This window comes from Aotus nancymaae, unplaced genomic scaffold (genome assembly GCF_030222135.1).
Source record: "Aotus nancymaae isolate 86718 unplaced genomic scaffold, 86718_ANA_hifiasm-v0.15.2.pri h1tg000012l, whole genome shotgun sequence".
NCBI lineage: Eukaryota > Metazoa > Chordata > Mammalia > Primates > Aotidae > Aotus > Aotus nancymaae.
In genome coordinates this window covers 47,227,012-47,248,736 of record NW_026988423.1, presented here as the reverse complement: position 1 = coordinate 47,248,736, position 21,725 = coordinate 47,227,012, and the positions used below count along the sequence as shown (strand labels likewise).

Genomic DNA, 21,725 nt, shown 5'->3' with positions numbered 1-21,725 from the left:
GGTGAAACCCCGTCTCTACTAAAAATACAAAAATTAGCTGGGCATGGTGGCGCACGCCTGTAGTCCCAGCTACTCAGGAGGCTGAGGCAGGAGAATTGCCTGAACCCAGGAGGTGGAGGTTGCGGTGAGCCGAGATCACGCCATTGCACTCCAGCCTGGGTAACAAGAGCGAAACTCCGTCTCAAAAAAAAAAAAAGAAATAAATGAAATAAAATAAATTCCTCCCTGCTGGGATACCTTCTTTTCTTTTCTTTTTTTGAGACAGTCTCACTCTGTCACCAAGGCTGCAGTGCAGTGGCTCGATCTTGGTTCAATGCAACCTCCGCCTCCCAGGTTCAAGTGATTCTCCTGCCTCAGCCTCCCAAGTAGCGGGGATTACAGGCATGCACCACCACGCCTGGCTAATTTCGTATTTTCAGTAGAGACGGGGTTTCACCTTGTTGGACAGGATGGTCTGACTCCTGACCTCAACTGATCTGCCCGCCTTGGTGTCCCAACGTGCTGGGATTACAGACATGGACCACCACACCCAGCTAATTTTTGTATTTTTAGTAGAGACGGGGTTCCACTATGTTGGCCGGGCTGGTCTCAAACTCCCGACCTTAGGTAATCTGCCCTCCTTAACCTCCCAAAGTGTTGGGATTACAGGCATGAGCCACCACGCCCAGCCAATTTTTGTATTTTAAGTAGAGACAGGGTTTCACCATGTTGGCCAGGCTGGTCTCAAACTCCTGATCTCAAATGATCCACCCGTCTCAGCCTCCCAAAGTGCTGAGATTACAGGCATGAGCCACTGTGTCTGGCACTCCCCTCAGAAAAACTTTAAAAAGCATTCTAGGAATGGTCCAGTCCTCAGGACCATCCCAACCCTGAATCCTGGCCCCTCCTGGGCTTTGGTTGAATTGTGTTCACAGTGGCCCCTTGTGGCACGGACGCCATCTAGTAGCCTGTGTCCCCACCAGCTGGTCAGTCCCTGGGCACTTGGCAAATTGCTAGAGTGTGGGAGCTTGGGGGCTGAGTGCAGTGGTTCTGTGCCCGCCCCACCCCCAGGAGCCTGAACGAACTGCGGGTGTTGCTGCTGGAAGCCAATCGCCACTCCCCAGGGCCTGAGAGGGACCTGAGCCGCGAGGTGCACAAGGCTGAATGGCGCATCAAGGAGCAGAAGCTCAAGGATGACATCCGGGGCCTGCGTGAAAAGCTGACTGGGCTGGTATGTGGGGTAGGGGTGGCCTAGGGGCAGGGTGGTCTGCGTGGGGCTGGGATAGCCTGGCTGTCAGGCCGTGGAGACTGGAGACCTCCTGGAGTGACACCAGGGACAACTGAGTCATGGTGAGGATTTGAAATCTAGGACCACAGGCAGGTGGAGGGACCCTGGATAGCCCCTTTTGCAGACATCATTGCTGCCTACATGGCAGTCCGTGCAATACCGTACAAAGGAAAACTTCCTATGTGACCTGTCCAGAGGCAGGATGAGCCAATACAGGTGATGAGCTCCCCGTGCAGAGGAGTAATCAACCACAAGACAGTGGTTCCTTGCTCAGGGTCCTACAGTGGGGCTTCACACATCAGTCTCAGGAAGGAGATGAGAACTTGAAAGCCTACAGCAGGCCTGAAATTCTGGGAGGCTGAGATTTCTTTTCTGTTATGAATAGGAACCTGATTTCACTGAGTCCCCAGAGATGGGTACACTGGTAGCAGAGGACAGGACCATCCCCATCCCTTGGCCAGGAGCTGTGGCTCATACCTGTAATCCCAACACTTGGGAGGCCGAGGCGGGTGGATCACTTGAGATCAAGAGTTCGAGACCAGCCTGGCCAACATGGTGAAACTCCAGTTCTACTGAAAATACAAAAATTAGCTGGGCGTGGTGGTGCGCACCTATAACCCCAGCTACTCGGGAGGCTGAGGCAGGAGAATCGCTTGAACCCAGGAGGCGGAGGTTGCGGTGAGCCGAGATCACACCATTGCACTCCAGCCTGGGTAACAAGAGCGAAACTCCGTCTCAAAAAAAAAAAAAAAAAAAGGAAAAAAACCCATCTCCATCCCCATCCTATCCTCCTGTGATCAGCATTCAGGACTCAGGACAAGCCTATGCCTGGTCAGTGTCATGATATGGAGGGCGTGGGGTCCAGGAGGACAGGGCCGGGTCTGGGAAAGCTGCCCTGAAGCCCCCCCACCCTCCTGCCCAGCCACTGGGCTCAGCTAATGCAGAGGCGATGGAAGGAGAGCAGGGCCCAGCACTGGGGGGGTTCACAGGCTGGAGGGAGGACTGCAGCCCCCCCACCATACCCAGGAGCAAGCCCTTGGCACTCAGGGTTCAGGGATAAAGGGTATCACTCTGGCCGCACACCCAGACTGGCTATGGGTGGTCACTGAGTCCTGCTGGTCTTCAAGTCCCAGCCTGTCTGGCCAGCAAGGCTTTGGCGCCTGCGCCCTCTGTGGTCCTCATGGCTCAACAGAAGATAAACCCCTGGAGTTGACACGGACTGGGGAGTCTTGAATCCCCCCAGGGGCTTCCCCAGAGCCTTGTAGGAGTGGACAGTGCTGAGCTCAGACTCGTGCCCACGGGCACAGGTTGGTTGAGCTCCCTCCCTCCCTCCCTTCCTTCCTCCTTTTTGAAACAGGGTCTTGCTCTGTTGCCCAGGCTGGAACTGGCGGCCTCTGCCTCCCGAGTAGCCGGCCTCTCGCCTCATCATCTCCCCGCACCCTGTCCACAGGAGAATTTGGGAAGGGCTTGGTGGCTGGGTAGAAGCCTCTTGATTTCGGGAGGGAGGTTCTGTTGAGAGGAGGTTTGGAGGGTCAGAGCAGGCAGGACTGGCAGTGCTGAAGGATGGAGCTTATGCAGGAGCGACGGGGCTGGCGGGCCGTGGGGCAGGTACAGCTCTGCCATGGCCGGGGCGACTGTGGAGAGGAGGCACCTCGTAAGACAGTTGGCTGGGGGGTGGTGTAAGAAGGAAAGAAGGGTGCCAGGCACGATGGCTCACACCCATAATCCCACCCCTTTGGGAAGCCAAGTCAGGAGGATGGCTTGAGGTCAGGAGTTTGAGACCAGCCTGGACCTCATAACAAGACCCCATCTCTACAAAAAAATTTAAAAATTAGCCAAGTGTGGTGGCGTGCCCTGTAGCCTCAGCTGCTCAGAGGCTGAGGCAGGAGGATTGCTTGAGCCTAGGAATTGGAGGCTGTAATGAGCTGTGATTACACCACTGCACTCCAGCCTGCACTATAGAATGAGACTCAGGCTCTCTCCTTTTTTTTTTCTTTTGAGACCGAGTCTCACTCTGTTGCCCAGGCTGGAGTGCAGTGGTGCGATCTTGGCTCACTGCAACCTCCACCTCCTGGATTCAAGCAATTCTCATGCCTTAGCCTCCTGAGTAGCTCAAACTACAGGTGTGAGCCAGCATACCCGGCTAATTTTCGTATTTTTAGTAGAGATGGGGTTTCACCACGTTGGCCAGGCTGGTCTCGAACTCCTGACCTGAGATGATCCACCCGCCTCCACCTCCCAGAGTGCTGCACCACACCTGGCCTCTGTCTCTTTTTAAAAAATAAAAGGAAAGAGGGAGGGGGTCCTGGGTTTCTGATTTAGAGAACATGAGTCCTGAGGAACCTCTGGGTGATGCTCAGGCTTGGAACCCAGAGACAAAGTGAGGCTGGAAGACTTTCCTGCCTGGAGGCGAGACCCCACCAACACACACACACACACACACACACACACACACACACACACGCGTGCGCGCGCGCGTGCGCTCACATATGTGCACGTGCGTGCATGCACACACACACTGATGAACTCTTCCATTCTCCTGCCGCTCCCAGGACAAGGAGAAGTCCCTGTCGGATCAGAGGCGCTACTCCCTCATCGACCCGTCCTCCACGCCCGAGCTCCTGCGGCTGCAGCACCAGCTGATGAGCACGGAGGACGCCTTGCGGGATGCGCTGGACCAGGCTCAGCAGGTGGAGAAGCTGATGGAGGCCATGAGGAGCTGCCCCGACAAGGCCCAGGTGAGCCGCGGCCGGCGGGGCCCACCAGGAGGCGAGCCATGGGACAGCGTCCTCGGAGCCCCTGTCTGAAGGGCGAGGGAGCCTTATCTTTAAAACCCTAGTCTGAGGAGGGAGGCTGCCCTGTCCTGGGAATGCCAGTCTGAAAGGGGAGGCAGCCCTGTCCCAGGAAACCTAGTCTGAAGCAGGAGGCAGCTCTGTCTTGGGAAGCCCTGTCTGAAGGCAGAGGCAGTCCTCTCCCAGGAACCCAGATCTGAAGGTGGAAGCAACTCTGTCCCAGGAACCCCAGTCTGAAGGGGGAGGCAGCTCTGTCTCGGGAACCCCAGTCTGAAGAGAGAGGCAGCTCTGTCCCGGGAACTCCAGTCTGAAGGGGGAGGCAGCTCTGTCCTAGGAACCCCAGTCTGAATGGGGAGGCAGCTCTGTCCTAGGAACCCCAGTCTGAATGGGGAGACAGCCCTGCCTTCTGGGAGCCCTATTTCAAGGGATACATGGCTTTGCCCTGAGGAGCTTAGACTAAGAAGGGAGATGCAGCCTTGACCCAAGAGGCTTGGGCTTTGGGGTGCTGGGAGCCCTGGGCTGAAGGGGTTGGAATTTGGAGCGGGAGAAGATCCCATGGGAAGACCCCGCCATCTAGTGGGCAAACCGGGAACTGCTGCCTGGTGCGCCCCGCTCCAGTGTCTTCCCTGACTCTTCCAGACCATCGGAAATTCCGGTTCTGCAAACGGCATCCACCAGCCGGACAAAGCTCAGAAACAAGAGGTGAGGCGCGCCCCGGCCCTCTCACATCCCTCCCGTGCCGCAGGCCTCTCTAGAGAAAATCCCTGAAACGTCACCAAAAAAACAAAGATGCATTCTGCAAGACGATTTACAATAGGGCCACTCAGGGAGGGCGTGGTCGCAGGCAAATTTGATTCCAGATTCACCCTACTCTTTTGTGTTTTCTTCCCGTCTTTTTTTTTTTTCTTTGAGATGATGGAGTTTCGCTTTTGTTGCCCAGGCTGGAGTGCAATGGTGCGATCTCGGCTCACTGCAACCTCCGCCTCCCGGGTTCAAGTGATTCTCCTGCCTCAGCCTCCCAAGTAGCTGGGATTACAGGTCATGCTACCACGCCCGGCTACTTTTGTATTTTTACTAGAGATGGGGTTTCACTAGTTGGCCAGGCTGGTCTTGAACTCCTGACCTCAGGTGGTCCACCCACCTCGCCCTCCCAAAGTGCTGGGGTTACAGGCGTGAGCCATCATGCCTGGCTTTTTCTTCTCTTCTTAAAAAAGTTATAGGTTGTAACTTTTCTCAGAAGAGAATCTGTAACCCCAGCACTGTGGGAGGCTGAGGTGGGTGGACCACCTGAGGTCAGGAGTTCGAGACCAGACTGGGTAACATAGCGAGACCCTCTCTCTACCAAAAAAAATATTTAAAGAGGCCGGGTATGGTGGTGCACACCTGTAATCCCAGCTACATGGGAAGCTGAGGCAGGAGAATCGCTTGAACCCGGGAGGCAGAGGTTGCAGTGAGCCAAGATCGCCCCACTGCACTGCAGCCTGGGCAACAGAGCGAGACTTTGTCTCCAAAAAAAAAAAAAAAAGAGAGAGATGTGAAACTGAGGCTTGGAGTCTCCAGTTTAATGTCCTCTGCTCCAGCCCTGCACAGGCACTCAGGGCTCGTTGTAAAACTTGCTTCTTCCTCTCAGCTTCCCATCAGCACCTCCCACCCACCACTTTCTTTCTCAGCCCCAGATGCACGGCAGGGAGGCTCTTCCTGCCTCAGGGTCTTGGCACATGCTGTTCTCTCTATGCTGCTGTTCCCTCCTCCCCCACCCTGGCCCCACCTCCTTTCCTCCCTGACCCCCCTCTGGCCGCCTGTCCCTCCAGGCTCCCAGAGACCCTTGCTGACCATGCCCTCTCTCTCTCTAGGACAAGCACTGACCCCGAAGGGATTCCGTGGAGCGGCCCAGTCCACACCAGAGCCCCCCGCAGCTGCCCGGTGGTACCTCCTCCTCCAGGCAGGAGCCGGGACTATCACTTTGGAGACAAAACAGTGTTTGTAACAATAACGTACTCACCGCCGTGGACAATCCCCCACCCCGATCCCCTGCCAGACCAGGAAGCGTCCTCAATCCCGGCCTTCCACAGAGAGTGAGAGCAGTACAGCTCTGGCCTGACCCGGGGACCTTCGGTCCGGATGCCCGGCAGCTTCCGGAGTTTGTCGGTGAAGGCAGAGGGGATCCAGCCGGGCCCAGAAGGAGCTGCCCTGATGACCATCTTAGCGCCCCTGTGCTCTTTTTCCTCCTGTTCTTCCTCGGGTCTACCCGGGGTGGGGGAGGGGGGCTCAGTTTGTCCATGGAGGCACCAAGGAGGAAAGTCCAGTCTTTAAGAGTCAAATGGGAGCCCATTTTCTGAAGCCACTTCCAGGCCAAGGCAGTCCCCAGGGCTTCTTGTCCCCACCTTCTGAGCCTTCTTCAAACAGTGGTACAGGTTCGCCTCAGCCAGCCTGCCTGCCCAGCAAGGCCCTCACATTCATGGTGTTGGCAGGTGGGGGACAGGATCCTCCTCCCCCCGCCCATCAACTCCAACACACACACACACCTCTAAGCTGCTGGCCGAGGATGTCACCAAGGCCAGAGCCACAGTGTTACGAAGGTTTGGAAGTCCCTCTCCTCACCTCCCCATGACCTTGGGCAAACCCTGGCTCGGAGCCCAGGGCAGGGGGAGCCCGGGGTGGAGGCTCTAGGCAGGTTTGACAAAGGTTAGTAATACGATGTCCCCTGGGGCTGACCAGATCTTCCAAATCCTCTGTATCCACCTGCAAATGCATCTAAGTGGGCCCTTAGGTACACACCACATACACGCACACACTCAGAGGGACCACGTGTGCACACGATCATGTGGGTGGCGCCGTGAACCACGCCCAGGCCACACGAGACACATATTGGCTTCTGGGACTGAGACCCAGGCCTGGCGGGATGGTACCCACAGACACTGCAGGCATTCCCACAGCTGAGAGGTGCGCGCACACCAGGTACACGCAGCCGGGCGTTCGGGGGTGTGTGTGCCACACAGAACAGTCACCTGCACAGCACGCCTCCAGCCCCATCTCCTCGCGGGGGCTGAGGGAAAGACAAATCTAACTGTCCCGCGCCCCCCATCCCCCACCCCGCCTTCCCCTCAAGCCTGCTAAGTTATTCCAGGCCTGTGCGTGGTGGAAGAAGCCAGCCTTGGCCCTGCAGCCTCCACCTCTCCGCTGGGGGACGGACGGGTTGCGTACAGCTTTGCCGCCCCCGCCACCCGGCATCAGCACAGGGGGTCCTGCCTCAGCCTCCGGCAGCTCAGGGAGTGTTTTCCTGTGAGGCCTCCTCCGCCAGGGACCAGAGGGAGAAGCCCAGTGCCCCATCCCGGCTTTCCCTTAACGCACAGGACGCGTGTGCAATTCATAGGAACAGCCCAGGTCGCTCTCGTGAGCCCCGCCTGGTACAGGTAGGTGGCACTCACGCACCTGCCCACGTGCAGCCCAAGTGGGAGTTGGAGTCAGTCCTCCAGGCCCCCCTGCCAGTCCCCGTCGGCTTTTGGTAGCTCGCATGCAGTTCTATTAGCTGTCTAGAAGCGATGCTTTAGCGGCCTAACCCAGGGTCAAATACAGCTCTTTCCAGCCAAGTCAGGCAGCTCTGCCCCGTCCGCAGGGGCACCGATTAGTCTACTAACAGCCAGAGATCCACCCAGCAGGGCACCTGGAGGAACTGGGGCCCCCGGGGTGGGCTCCCAGTGGTGGGTTTCCCCGGGAGCCTTTTCCTCCATAGGCCTCTCCACCCACCCGGTGTGGCCGCCCGGGGGCGGGGCTCAGCCATGTCCCATGTCACTTCCCCAGGTCCGTCCCACGCCCCTCCCCTCCCCACAGTGGAATTGTTGAAGTGTGGCGAGTCTGTGCTTGGGACAATAAAGCTTGTGACAGGTCCAGGACCCCTGCAGTTGGCTCATCTGCTCCTCTCCGTGGGGACCCTGGGTTCCTTAGTCTCTCCCAATTCATGGGCACCCTGGTGCCCCTGATCCTGCCCTCTGCCAGCTCGTTCCTTCCCAGGTAGGCACGACCTCAGAGGGGCAGGAGCCGAAGACATCTGGGGCCGTCCTTGTCTAGCAAGGACAGGCCCAGGAAGGCTGCCGGAGAGGGCTGGTCCCTGTTTCGCATTTGAACCTGCTGGAGGAGTAAGGAGGCCTGCAAGGCAATCGATGGGAACCAGCGATGGATCCGCTCACACACGTGCGATGATGAGTGAGCTTTCCAGCTTCAGTAGGCAAATGCTGGTTCCTGCAGCAGGATTTCTGCAGATCAGATCACCAGCACAACGTGTTGCAAACTTTGTAGTCAAACAGGCTTTGAAGTGGAGGTCGCCTCCCTGGGAGTTGGAACGAGGATCTTTTTTCTCTTTTTTTTTTTTTTCCGAGACGGAGTTTCGCTCTTGTTACCCAGGCTGGAGTGCAATGGCGCGATCTTGGCTCACCGCAACCTCCGCCTCCTGGGTTCAGGCAATTCTCCTGCCTCAGCCTCCTGAGTAGCTGGGATTACAGGCACGCGCCACCATGCCCAGCTAATTTTTTGTATTTTTAGTAGAGACGGGGTTTCACCATGTTGACCAGGATGGTCTCGATCTCTTGACCTTGTGATCCACCCGCCTCAGCCTCCCAAAGTGCTGGGATTACAGGCGTGAGCCACCGCGCCCGGCCCTTTTTTTTTTTTTCTTTTCTTTAACCCCAAGATGGAGTTTCACTCTGTCGCCCAGGCTGGAGTGCAGTAGCACGACCTTGGCTCACTTCAACCTCTGCCTCCCGGAGCAATTCTCCTGCCTCAGCCTCCCAAGTAGCTGAGACTACAGGTGTGAGCCACTAAAAATACAAAATAATTTTTGTATTTTTAGTAGAGATGGGGTTTCACCATGTTGGCCAGGCTGGTCTCAAACTCCTGACCTCAAGTGATCCACCTGCCTCAGGCTCCCAAAGTGCTGGGATTACAGGCGTGAGCCACTGCATCAGTTCCTCAAAATATATATTTTTATTTTTTGTAGAGATAAGGGTTTCACTCTCTTTCCTAGGCTGGAGTGCAGTGGTGCGATCTCAGCTCACTTCAACCTCTGCCTCCTGGGTTCTCATGCTGGGACTACAGGCGCATGCCACCAAGCCCGGCTAATTTTTTTTTTTTTTTTTTTGTATTTTTAGTGGAGATAGTTTCACCATGTTGGCCAGGATGGTCTCGAACCCCTGACCTCAAGTGATCTGCCCACCTCGGTCTCCCAAAGTGGTGGTGTTATAGGCGTGAGCTACAGCACCAGCCTTTTTTTTTTTTTTTTGAGATAGGGCCTTGCTCTGTTACCCAGGCTGGAAGGCAAAGTCTCGATCTTAGCTCACTGTGGCCTCCAACTCCTGGGCTCCGGCAACCCTCTCACCTCAGCCTCCCAAAATGTTAGGTTTATAGGCGTGAGACATTGCGCCTGCCCAATTCTTTTTTAACTCTTTCATTCCGAGATCATTTTAGGCTTACAGAATAATTGCAAAAAATAGTGGCATTCCCATACATTCTTTCCCAGTTCTCCATGGCATTAACCTCCCACATAACTGCAGTACAATGACCCAAACTAGAAAATGAACATTTGCGTCGGGGCGCGGTGGCTCACGCCTGTAATCTCAGCACTTTGAGAGGCGGAGTTTAGCGGATTAGGAGGTGAGGAGTTCAAGACCAGACTGACCAACATGGTGAAACCCCATCTTTACTAAAAATACAAAAACTAGCCGGGTGTGGTGGCAGCTGCTTGTAGTAATTGCAGCTACTCAGGAGGCTGATGCAGGAGAATAGCTCAAACCTGGGAGGTGGAGATTGCAGTAATCAAGCCATTGCACTCCAGCCTGGGCAGCAGAGCAACAAGACTCCATCTCAAAAAAAAAAAAAAAAAGAAAGAAAATGAAATAAACATTGGGCCAGGTGGCTCATGCTTATAATCCCAGCATTTTGGGAGGCCGAGGTGGGAGGATCACTTGAACTCAGGAGTTCAAGACCAGCCTGGGCAGCATACCAAGACCTTGTCTCTTAAAAAAAATTAGCCAAGGCCGGGCGCGGTGGCTCACGCTTATAATCCCAGCACTTTGGGAGGCCGAGGCGGGTGGATCACGAGGTCAAGAGATCGAGACCATCCTGGTCAACAAAGTGAAACCCCATCTCTACTAAAAATACAAAAATTAGCTGGGCATGGTGGCGTGCGCCTGTAGTCCCAGCTACTTAGGAGGCTGAGGCAGGAGAATTGCTTGAACCCAGGAGGTTGCGGTGAGCCAAGATCACGCCATTGCACTCCAGCCTGGGTAACAAGAGCGAAACTCCATCTAAAAAAAAAAAAAAAAAAAAAAAAAAAATTACCCAGGTGTGGTGATAGGCTCTGTAGTCCCAATTACTTGGGAAGCTGAGGGAAGAGGATCTCGTGAGCCCAGGAGTTGGAGGCTGCAGTGAGCCCTGATCACACCACTGCACTCCAGCCTGGACCACAGAGTGAGACTCCAACTCTAAAATTAGAGCATAAAATCCAAATGGGCAAAGGATCCGAATACAGGTTTCTCCAAAGAAGATACACAAATGATCGATAAACACATGAAACGATGCTCAGCAACATTAGTCATTAGGGAAATGCAAATCAAAACCACAAAGAGATACCACTTAACACCCACTAGGATGCCTAAAACTTTTTAAAAGCCAGTAGCAAGGGTTGACAAGAATGTAGAGAAATTAAAACCCTCATATGTTGCTCGTGGGAATGTAAAACGGTGCAGCTGCCTCAGAAAAGTTTGGCAGTTCTTCAAAATTTGTTTTGTTTTGTTTTTTTGTGGTAGAGTCTCACGCTGTTGCCCAGGCTGGAGTGCAGTGGCACAATCTTGGCTCACCGAAACCTCTGCCTCCCAGGTTCAAGCGATTCTCCTATCTCGGCCTCCCGAGTAGCTGGGATTACATGTGTGTGCTACCACAGCCAGCTAATTTTTGTATTTTTAGTAGAGACAGGGTTTCACCATGTTGTCCAGGCTGGTATTGAACTCCTGACTTCAAGTGATCCACCCGCCTCGGCCTCCCAAAGTGTTGGGATTACAGGTGTGAGCCACTGCACCAGTTCCTCAAAGTTTTTTAATTTTTTTTTTTTTTTTTTTTTTGTAGAGACGGGTCTTCCTACATTACTCAGGCTCGTTGTAAACTCCTGAGCTCAAGCAATCCTCCTGCCTCACCCTTCCCAGAGGGCTGGGATTACAGGCATGAGTCACCATGCCCAGCCCCAAAGTGTTAAACATAGACTTGCCAGATGACCCAGAAGTTTTACTCCTAATTTTATACTCAAGATAAAGCATTTCCACATAAGATCGTGTGCACACATGTTCATAGCAGCATTGCATTATTTGTAATAGCCAAAAAGTGGAAATAAGACAAATGGCCAATCAGCAGACACGTGGGTAAACCAAATGTAGTTATAATTGCCATAAAAAGGAATGAAATTATAATGGCCATAAAAAGGAATGAAACAGCCAGGCGTGGTGGCTCACGCCTGTAGTCCCAGCACTTTGGGAGGCTGAGGTGAGCTGATCACTTGAGGTCAGGAGTTTGAGACCAGCCTGCCCTACATGGTGAAACCCCGTCTCTACTAAAAATACAAAACAATTAGCCTGGTGTGGTGGCAGGTGCCTGTAGTCCCAGCTACTCGGGAGGCTGAGACAGGAGAATCGCTTGAACCCAGGAGGTGGAGGTTAGAGGGAGGTGAGATCACACCACTGCACTCCAGCCTGGGCAACAGAGCGAGACACCATCTCAGAAAAAAATAAATAAATAAAACACTGAAGAAACACTGATATTTGCTACAACGTGGATAAACCTCCAAAGCCTCCTGAGCAGCTAGACTCAGTCACGTAGTGTGTGAATGCACTTATGTAAAATATCCACAAAGATGAGTCCATGGAGACAGAGGCAGATTGCTGATTGCCAGAGGCCAGGGGCTAAGGAAAATGGGGAGGAACTGCTTTATGGATATGGGGTGATGGGAATGTTTTGGAATTCGCCTGAACAAGAAACAGTAAAAAACAGCAAAAAGGGCTGGGAGTGGTGGCTCACACCTGTAATCCCAGCATCTTGGGAGATCAAGGGGGGCGGATCATGAGGTCAGGAGTTCGAGACCAGCCTGGCCAACATGGTGAAACCCCGTCTTTACTAAAAACACAAAAATTAGCCGGGCGTGGTGGTGCGTGCTGTTATCCCAGCTACTCGGGAGGCTGAGACAGGAGAATCGCTTGAACTCAGGAGGCAGAGGTTGCAGGGAGCCAAGATCGTGCCACTGCACTCCAGCCTGGGTGACAGAGGGAGACTCCATCTCAAACGACAACAGAAAGGAAGGAAATGGTAGAGGTGGTGGTTGTGTGACACTGTGATTGTACTGGTGCCGATATGCAATGATTAAATTAACGTTATGTGCACTTCACCTAACTTTTTGAAAAAGAAATCTGTCCTTGCCTACTAACAAGGAAACTTAAAAAGAAAAGGCTGGGCATGGCGGCTCATGCTTGTAATCCCAGCACTTTGGGAGGCTGAGGAGGGAGGACTGCTTGAACCCAGGAGTTCAAGACCAGTCTGGGCAACATAATGAGACCTCTCTTTACAAAATTTTTTTTTTTTTTTTTTTTTGAGACGGAGTTTCGCTCTTGTTACCCAGGCTGGAGTGCAATGGTGCAATCTCGGCTCACCGCAACCTCCGCCTCCTGGGTTCAGGCAATTCTCCTGCCTCAGCCTCCTGGGTAGCTGGGATTACAGGCACGCACCACCATGCCCAGCTAATTTTTGTATTTTTAGTAGAGACGGGGTTTCACCTTGTTGACCAGGATGGTCTCGATCTCTTGACCTCGTGATCCACCTGCCTCGGCCTCCCAAAGTGCTGGGATTATAGGTGTGAGCCACCGCGCCCGGCCGGATATGTGAATATTTTTAATGGTTCAAACAATTTCAGGGAAAAAACTCGATCGGTGCAATTTATCATGTTAACAGAATAAAGTAGGAAAAACCCACCAAGAACTGTTTGAGCGGCTGCATTAGACTGAAGTGTGGTGGCGAGCAGGCAGGGGGCGAATGACTCTGTTTGACGTCACTTGATTTAAAAGCTGTAGGGGGAGGCTGGGCGCGGTGGCTCACGTCTGTAATTCTAGCACTTTGGGTGGCCGAGGTGGGTGGATCACTTGAGGTCAGGAGTTCGAGACCAGCCAGGCCAACATGGCAAAACCCCGTCTTTACTGAAAATACAAAAGAATTAGCTGGGCGTGATGGCAGGAACTGTAATCTCAGCTACTCTGGAGGCTGAGGCACGAGAATCGCTCGAACCTGGGGGCGGAGGTCGCAGTGAGCCAAGGTCACGCCACTGCACTTCAGCTTGAGTGACAGAGAGAGACTCTGTCTCAAAAAAAAAAAAAAAAAAAGAAAGTGAAACTGTTAAAAAAAAAATAGTAGGGGATTGAATGCGGATCTAGGGGGCAGGCAGCAGCTAGCTGGGTCTGTGGTTCAGCAAGATCAGCCTGGATTGGGGCTCCAATCTGTTCTTGTTTTCCCACCCGCGGTTTCACTGTGCTGTAAGGTGTTAATGAAGGGATGAGTGAAGGGTTGCAGAGTGCTCTTATCTGCTCTTATCCCTCGCCTTCACCATGATGCTGACATCTGAGGCTGAAGGAAATGATAAGACTAGCCGGGCGGGATGGCTCATGCCCGTAATGCCAGCACTTTGGGAGGCTGAGGCAGGCAGATCATTTGAGGTCAGGAGTTTGAGATCAGCCTGGCCAACATAGTGAAACCCCCTCTCAAAACACAAAAATTAGCTGGGCGTAGTGGTGCATATCTGTAGTCCCAGCTACTCGAGAGGCTGAGGTACGAGAATTGCTTGAACCCGAGAGGTGAGGTTGCAGTGAGCTAAGATCTAGCCACTGTACTCCAGCCTGGGTGACAGAGTCAAACTGTTCTCAAAAAAAAAGAAAAAGAAAAAGAAAGTGAAAAGATGGCCCAGACCATCTTGAGGTTCCACAGTGAAAAATACCCAGATAAAGCAGCCTCTTATGAAATATTCTCCCAGGGATTGGATGTGGTGACTCATGCCTGTAATCTCAGCACTTTGAGAGGTCAAAGTGGGAAGATCACTTGAGCCCAGGAGTTTGAGACCAGCCTGTGAAACATGATGTGATCCCATCTCTACAAAAAAACAATTAGCTGGGTATGGTGGTGTGCACCTGTAGTCCCTGCTACTAGAGAGGCTGAGGCAGGAGGATCACTTGAGCCCAGGAATTGGAGGCTACAGTGAGTTATGATCGTGTTACTGCACTCCAGCCTGGGAGGCAGAACAAAACCTTTTCTCTATAAAAACACCTTTTTTGAAAAAAGAAAATACTTTCCCAGGAAAATCTAGAAGACGTGGCATCTCAGACATTTGAAAATTGTTTAAGCATTATGGATGGAAGAAACCCAGGTGTGAGGATAATCTTTATTTAGTGTGAGCTATGCAAAAAAGTGGCATGATGGCTGGGTGCAGTGGCTCATGCCTGTGATCCCAGCACTTTGGGAAGCTGAGATGGGAGGACCACCTGAGCACGGGAGTTACAGACCAGCCTGGGCACCACAGCAAGATCCCATCTCTATAAACAAACTTTTGTTTTAAATTAGCCAGGCATGGTGGCATATGCCTACAGTCCCAGTTACCCTGGAAGCTGAGGTAGGAGGATCGCTTGAGCCCAGGAAATGGAAGCTGCAGTGAGCTATGATCATGCCCCCTCACTCCAGCCTGGGCAACAGAGTGAAACCCTGTCTCTAAATAAAAATATTAAAAATAAAAGAATCTAGAATGTAAGCCCCACGGGGAGCTTACATATTCCAAATGCCTAGACTTGTGCCTGGAATCATGCTTAACAGATTTTTGTTGAATAAATAAGACACAAAGAAAATAAAAAGTCTAACATATATCTAATTGGATTGCAAAGGAAGTAGACAGAATTGAAGAAAAGCATTATTTCAAGAGGAAACAGCTGAGAAACTTCCAGAATTAATGAAAGATGTGCATGCGAAGTACAAAGAACTCCAAACATTATAAATAGAAAGAAATCCAGGCTGGGTGTGGTGGTTCATGCCTGTAATCCCAGCACTTTGGGAGGCCGAGGTGGGTGAATCACTTGAGGTCAGTGTGAGGTTTGTTCTTGGGTTCTTGCCGAGTTTAAAAGGAAGAAACTGAGGCCAACACAAGAAGATCCAATATGAAGGAATTTATTCAGGCTCCCGGGTGAGGATCTGCAGCCCGACAGGAGGGGCCGAAGAAGTCGTGCGGACTCTGCGCAGACGTGGGGTTTTATAGGGAGTGAAGGAGCTCAATTGGTTGTGGGAGAGCAGGACTGCTATTGGGTAAGGTTACAAGCCTTTGTTTGCATACAGGACTTGGCTGCTATTGGTTAGAATTACTCGGCTGCTATTGGCTAGAAAGACTCGGCTGCTATTGGCTAAAATCACAAGACCCTGCTGGCATACTGGGTTCTTTAAGGGAAAGCCAGGCTGTGTGAGAAGGGGAGAAGGAAACATGCCCGAGCTTGTCCGAGCTTTTGGGGAAAAAAGGTGGGGGGGGGGTGCGTCCGAGCTCCCGGCGAGGCAATCGGCCTTACAGTCAGGAGTTCGAGACCAGCCTGACCAACATGATGAAATCCCATCTCTACTAAAAATACAAAAATTAGCCGGGTGTGGTGGTGCATGCCTGTAATCCCAGCTACTCAGGAGGTTGAGGCAGGAGAATTGCTTGAACCCCGAAGGTGGAGGTTGCAGTGAGCTGAGATTGTGCCACTGCACTTCAGCCTGGGTGACAGAGCGAGACTCCGTCTCAAAAATAAAGAAATTAATGAAAATAAAAAGAAATCTACACATAGGTGCATTATATGAAATATATTTGGCAGAATGCCAAAGGCAAAGATCCAAGCAGGATTCGTGGGGCAGATTCTTGACAGCAACTCCTTTTTCTCTCCCCATTTGTCCTTAAACCTCTGCAAGTAGGGTTTGTCCTGCCCCTGTTACGGGAGAAAAGCTTGGACAGGTCCTTCCACTTCACCGGGCTCTCAAAAAGTAGGCGAGGCTAGATGCAATGGCCCATGCCTATAATCTCAGCACTCTGGGAGGCAGAGGTGGAAGGATCGCTTGAGGCCGGGAGTTTGAGACCAGCCTGGGCAGCATAGCAGGTCCCCAAAATCTAAAACAAAAAAATTAAAAAAAAAGAAAGAAAGACAAAAGTTAGCTGGGCATGGTGCTGCATGCCTGTGGTCCCAGATACTAGGGAGGCTGAGACAGGAGGATCACTTGAGCCCAGGAGTTCAAAGCTGCAGTGAGTTTTTTTTTTTTTTTTTTTTTTGAGACAGATTCTTGCTCTTGTTGCCCAGGCTGGAGTGCAGTGGTGTTATCTCGGCTCACTGCAGCCTCTGCCTCCCGGATTCCAGCGATTCTCCTGCCTCAGCCTCCTGGGTAGCTGAGGTTACAGGCGCATGCCACCATGCCCAGCTAATTTTTGTATTTTTAGTAGAAACAGTGTTTCATCATGTTGGCCAAGCTGGTCTCGAACTCCTGACCTCAGGTGATCTTCCCATCTCAGCCTCCCAAAGTGCTGGGATCACAGGCATAAGCCACGGCGCCCAGCCGGCTGCAGTGAGTTATAACCACTCCGTTGCACTCCAGCCTTAGCAACAGAGCAAGACCCTCTTAACAAAAAAAAAAAAAAAAAAAAAAAAAAAAGAATTGCAACACAGCCTCAGTTCAGGACCTAAAATCTTAGGCACGCACCCACTGCCAGGGAGGGATACAAGCTCTCCAAGGAGTCTTCAACACAGCCTCAGTTCAGGACCTAAAATCTTAGGCACGCACCCACTGCCAGGGAGGGATACAAGCTCTTCAAGGAGTCTTCTTACAGCCCACCCTGCCTATGAGGCTTCAGCTGGGAGCTACAACCCCACCCTCACCTGGAAGGCGGGGTTCACCACGCTGCTCTGTCCAAGTCTGTAGTTCTCAACCGGGGGTTCTCTTGTCCCCTAGGGGACATTTGGCAACGTCTAGAGACACTACTGGTGGTCACAATGGGGGCATGCTACCGGGAACAGAGGCCAGGGATGCTGCTAACTACCCCACAATGCCTAGGACTTTGCCCAGAACAAAGAATTATCCCACCCGGAACCTCAGTGGGGCTAAGGTTAAGCCAGTGCTCTAAAGCAACCCTCCTCGCTAATTTTTTCTCATCTCCAACAGCTGGGGCCTCCTTTGATAAGTTCTGATGTAGGTGAATCGCCTAGGACTGCCTTACTACTCACAGGGCTGGAGATTTGTGCTCAAGAGGCAGCACCAGCCAGGTGTGGTGGCTCATGCCTGTCATCCTAGCACTTCGGGAGGCCGAGGCGTGAGGATTGCATGAGGCCAGGAGTTTGAGACCAGCCTGGGCAACATAGTGAGAGTTCCACTTCTACAAAAATAAATAAATAAATAAATATGATAGATAGATAGAGTTTTTCTCTTGTTGCCCAAACTGGAGTGCAGTGGTGTGATCTTGGCTTATTATAACCTCAGCCTCCCGGGTTCAAGCGATTCTCCTGCCTCAGCATCCTGAGTAGCTGAGGTTATAGGTGTCTGCCACCATGCCAGGATAATTTTTTGTATTTTTAGTAGAGACGGGGTTTCATCATGTTGACCAGGCTGGTCTCAAACTCCTGACTTCAGGTGACCCACCTGCCTCGGCCTCCTAAAGTGTGGGTATTACAGGTGTGAGCCATGGCACCCAGCCTATATATATGTAGTTTTTTTAATTGGCCAAGCACAGTGGCACACTCTATAGTCCCAGCTATTCAGGTGGCTGAGGCGGGAGGATTGCTTGAGCCTGGGAGGTCGAGGCTGCAGTAAGCTATGATTGTGCCACACTACACTCCGACCTGGGCAACAGAGCAAGACCCTGTCTCACACCAAAAAAAAAAAAAAGGTGGGGGTGGAAGGGAAGGGAAGGGAAAGGAAGGCAGAGGAGGGGAGGGAAGGGAAGGCAGGGGAGAGGAAGGGAAGGCAGGGGAGGGGAGGGAAGGCAGGGGAGGGGAGGGGAGGGAAGGCAGGGGAGAGGAAGAGAAGGCAGGGGAGGGGAGGGGAGGGAAGGGAAGGGGAGAGGAGGGGAAGGGAAGGCAGGGCAGGGGAGGGAAGGCAGGGGAAGGGAGGGAAGGCAGGGGAGGGGAGGGGAGGGAAGGCAGGGGAGGGGAGGGGAGGGAAGGCAGGGGAGAGGAGGGGAGGGGAAGGAAGGGAAGGGGAGAGGAGGGGAAGGGAAGGACAGGGGAGGGGAGGGGAGGGGAGGGGAGGAGAAGGAGGTAGCATCTTGCAGCGGCTGAGACCTAAGTTCCAACTCTGACTTGAGCAGTCACCAGCCTGTGGCCCTGGGCAAAGCCCTTTCCTCCCTCCCCAGCCTCAGTTTTCTCATCTATAAAGTGGGAGCATAAGCCCCAGGCATGGGGTCACAGCGGGAAATGTTGGGAATCATGATTTGGGTAGGGGTGGGAGGGGACATCCTTCTCTGGGTCACTCCTGGCATGTGGCCCTGGGTCCAGCTTTGGGAAAAAGAATAAATAAAGCTCGGAGCATCTGTGTTTTGGGGGTGGGGACTGAACCAGTCGTCTGAAGCAGGGGGTGGGGTGTCCTCATGACACTCACCCCAAGGTGCCCAGCACTGGCCTTTGGAAGACAGCTCCATAGCATGGGGTTATGGTGACAACCACTGCAGAAACCCTCCCTTTCCAATCTCATGTTGGGGGGAGCTCAGAAACGGGGACTTCTAGGCCAGACACGGTGGCTCATGCCTGTAATCCCAGCACTTTGGGAGACCGAGGCAGGTGGATGACCTGAGGTCAGGAGTTCAAGACCAGCCTGGGCAACTTGGTGTAACCGCATCTCTACTAAAAGTGCAAAAATTAGCCGGGCACAGTGGCTCATGCCTGTAATCCCAGCACTTTGGAAGGCAAAGGCAGGTGGATCATTGGAGGTCAGGAGTTCAAGACCAGTTTGGCCAACAGGGTAAAAACCTGTCTCCACTAAAAATACAAAAATGAGTCAGGTGGTGACAGGCGCTTGTAGTCCCAGCTACTCAGGAGGCTGTGGCAGGAGAATCGCTTGAGCCTAGGAGGCGAAGGTCGAAGTGCGCCGAGACTGGCCCACTGCACTCCAGCCTAGTGACAGACCGAGATTCCGTCTCAAAAAAAATCAGAACTGGGACTTCTCTTGCCCCACTTCTTCTCTTTGCTCTGTCTGCTGGGGATACATTGATCAAACTCTCCAGGTCCGATGGGGAGACATTTGCCTTCTCCTTTTGTGGGGCCCTGGGGTGAAGAACGGGAGGGGAAGCTGGAGAGGGGGCGACACCACGCACCCCTGAGCGGCAAGACCCAACAGCCAAGTCTTGCCTGTGATGCCTCCCACCCACCACCAGGTGTCACCCTCGGCCCTCTCACCGAGGCTTGTCCATTGCACCCTCTGGTCCAGGCTGGGCTTTAGGGCCGCAGAGGGAGACGTCAGAAGGCCAGGTTTGCACGCGGAAGCAAGAACGGGGACCCAGGTGTCCCGGCTCCTGGCCCCACAGCTCCCTGGCCCCGTGGCCTCCCAGGCTTGGTTCAGGCCTCTCTGTGAGTATCCGTGTGTGTCCACGCTTCCATCCGTGGGAGAGAGGCCGGCCAGGACGTGGACATTCACTCCCTCTCCGGGACCACGCCCGGCTTCCCTCCTCGCACGCAGCGCTGCCTCCCCTGCCCGCAGGCTGGGCTCCCTCCGCAGAGCTGCCCCGGCCTGCCTTCTCTGTCCTCAACCCTCCCCATCCCGTCCCCCTAGCCGACCTCAGCTGGGCACTCACCCTGGGCCTGCTCCCACTGCCCAAGAGAGGCTAGGGAATGTCTGGGACTGAAGGTGGGGTCCAGTGTAAACTCAGGAGGAACAGGTATAGGACGAATAACAAGGACGCTTAGTTCTAGAAGCTTCTCTGGAATCTTGGGCAAGGCTGTGGGCCTTTTCTCTGGAGCTCCAGCAGAGGGAAGGACCTGCTGCCTTCAGAGCAGCTCCAGCCCCATCTAGACCCCCTCGCGGCCGCCCTCTCCCGCTGCCACAGCTGCCCCTTCTGGCCGGCCCCACGCACAGCCGTGCCTCAGTTTCCCAGCAGCCCTGAGCCTGGAGTTCACCAGGAGCTCCTTCACAGCTCATGTTCATCACACTCTGGGCTCTGTCTCTGGTCCTCAGCTCAGTCCTCCGATCCTGCCTCCAACCCCACACCCTCAGGCCTTTCCAAGTGACCACACACATGCACGTGCGCGCACACACACACACACATACACAGAGACACACATACATAAAGACATATCCACACATACACAGAGACACACATATACACATACACAGAGACACTTGTACACACACACAGAGACACACACACATACACAGAGACACACATACACACATACACAGACACATGTACACACATAGACATACATACACACATACATAGAGACACACATCCACAGACACACACATCACAGACACACACAGACACACGTACACAGACAGACACACATACATCGAGATACATCCACACATACACAGAGACACACATATACACATACACAGAGACAAACATACATAGAGACACATACATACACAGAGACATATGTACACACCTACACAGAGATGCACATACAGACACACGTACACATACACACAGCGACACACATAGAGACACATCTACAGAGACACACATATACACATCTACAGAGACACACATATACACATATACAGAGACACATGTACACACACACACAGAGACCCACATACACACATACACAGAGACACACATACACAGACACACATACACACATACACAGACACACATACATAGAGACACATCCACACACAGAGACACACATATACACATACACAGAGACACGTACACACACACACAGAGACTCACATACACACATACACAGAGACACACATACACACATACACAGACACACATACATAGAGACACATACACAGAGACACACATATACACACAGAGAGACATACACTTAATATATACACACATGTGTACACACATGTACAAACATACATGTACACACATACATATGCAGGTGTTATACACAGACACACTATACACATAAACATAGACATATACACACTACAGACACGTACACAGGCACACAAATACATACACATAACCACTACAGACATGTGCAAAGACACACAAAATAGACACATATTTATATACATATACATATATGTACACATGTACATAATCCACATGTATTACACACACAAGTATACACACATAAGCATACACATACAGAAACACACACAATACACATACACACATATACACATACATACACATGCACAACATACACACATACACATAAACAAATACACAAACAGTACAGACACATGTGCACAGACACACAGAAATACATACACATACACACAAACACACATAGACACAAACACACCCAACATATATATACACACATACACACATACACACAAAATATGCATATACACACAAAAACAGACACATACGCAAACAATACAGACACGTACACAGACACACACAAATATATACACATACAAACATGCAGACACACAAACACACATAGACACAAACACACCCAACATATATA

General features: G+C 52.4%; 1 protein-coding gene across 2 annotated transcripts in view; it reads left to right on the top strand.

Annotated features, from left to right (window-relative positions):
* The window catches only part of CLIP2 (CAP-Gly domain containing linker protein 2), a 97,961-nt gene extending 90,003 nt beyond the window's left edge, over window positions 1-7,958 (top strand). For both annotated transcript variants that reach the window (XM_064375650.1, XM_064375649.1), the window contains 4 exons: window positions 1,051-1,210; window positions 3,820-4,005; window positions 4,699-4,761; window positions 5,913-7,958. In XM_064375650.1, coding sequence (XP_064231720.1) covers window positions 1,051-1,210; window positions 3,820-4,005; window positions 4,699-4,761; window positions 5,913-5,924 — 421 coding nt within the window. In that variant the 3' untranslated portion in view covers window positions 5,925-7,958. The remainder of the gene's footprint in view (window positions 1-1,050; window positions 1,211-3,819; window positions 4,006-4,698; window positions 4,762-5,912) is intronic.
* The last annotated feature ends 13,767 nt before the right edge of the window (window positions 7,959-21,725 follow it).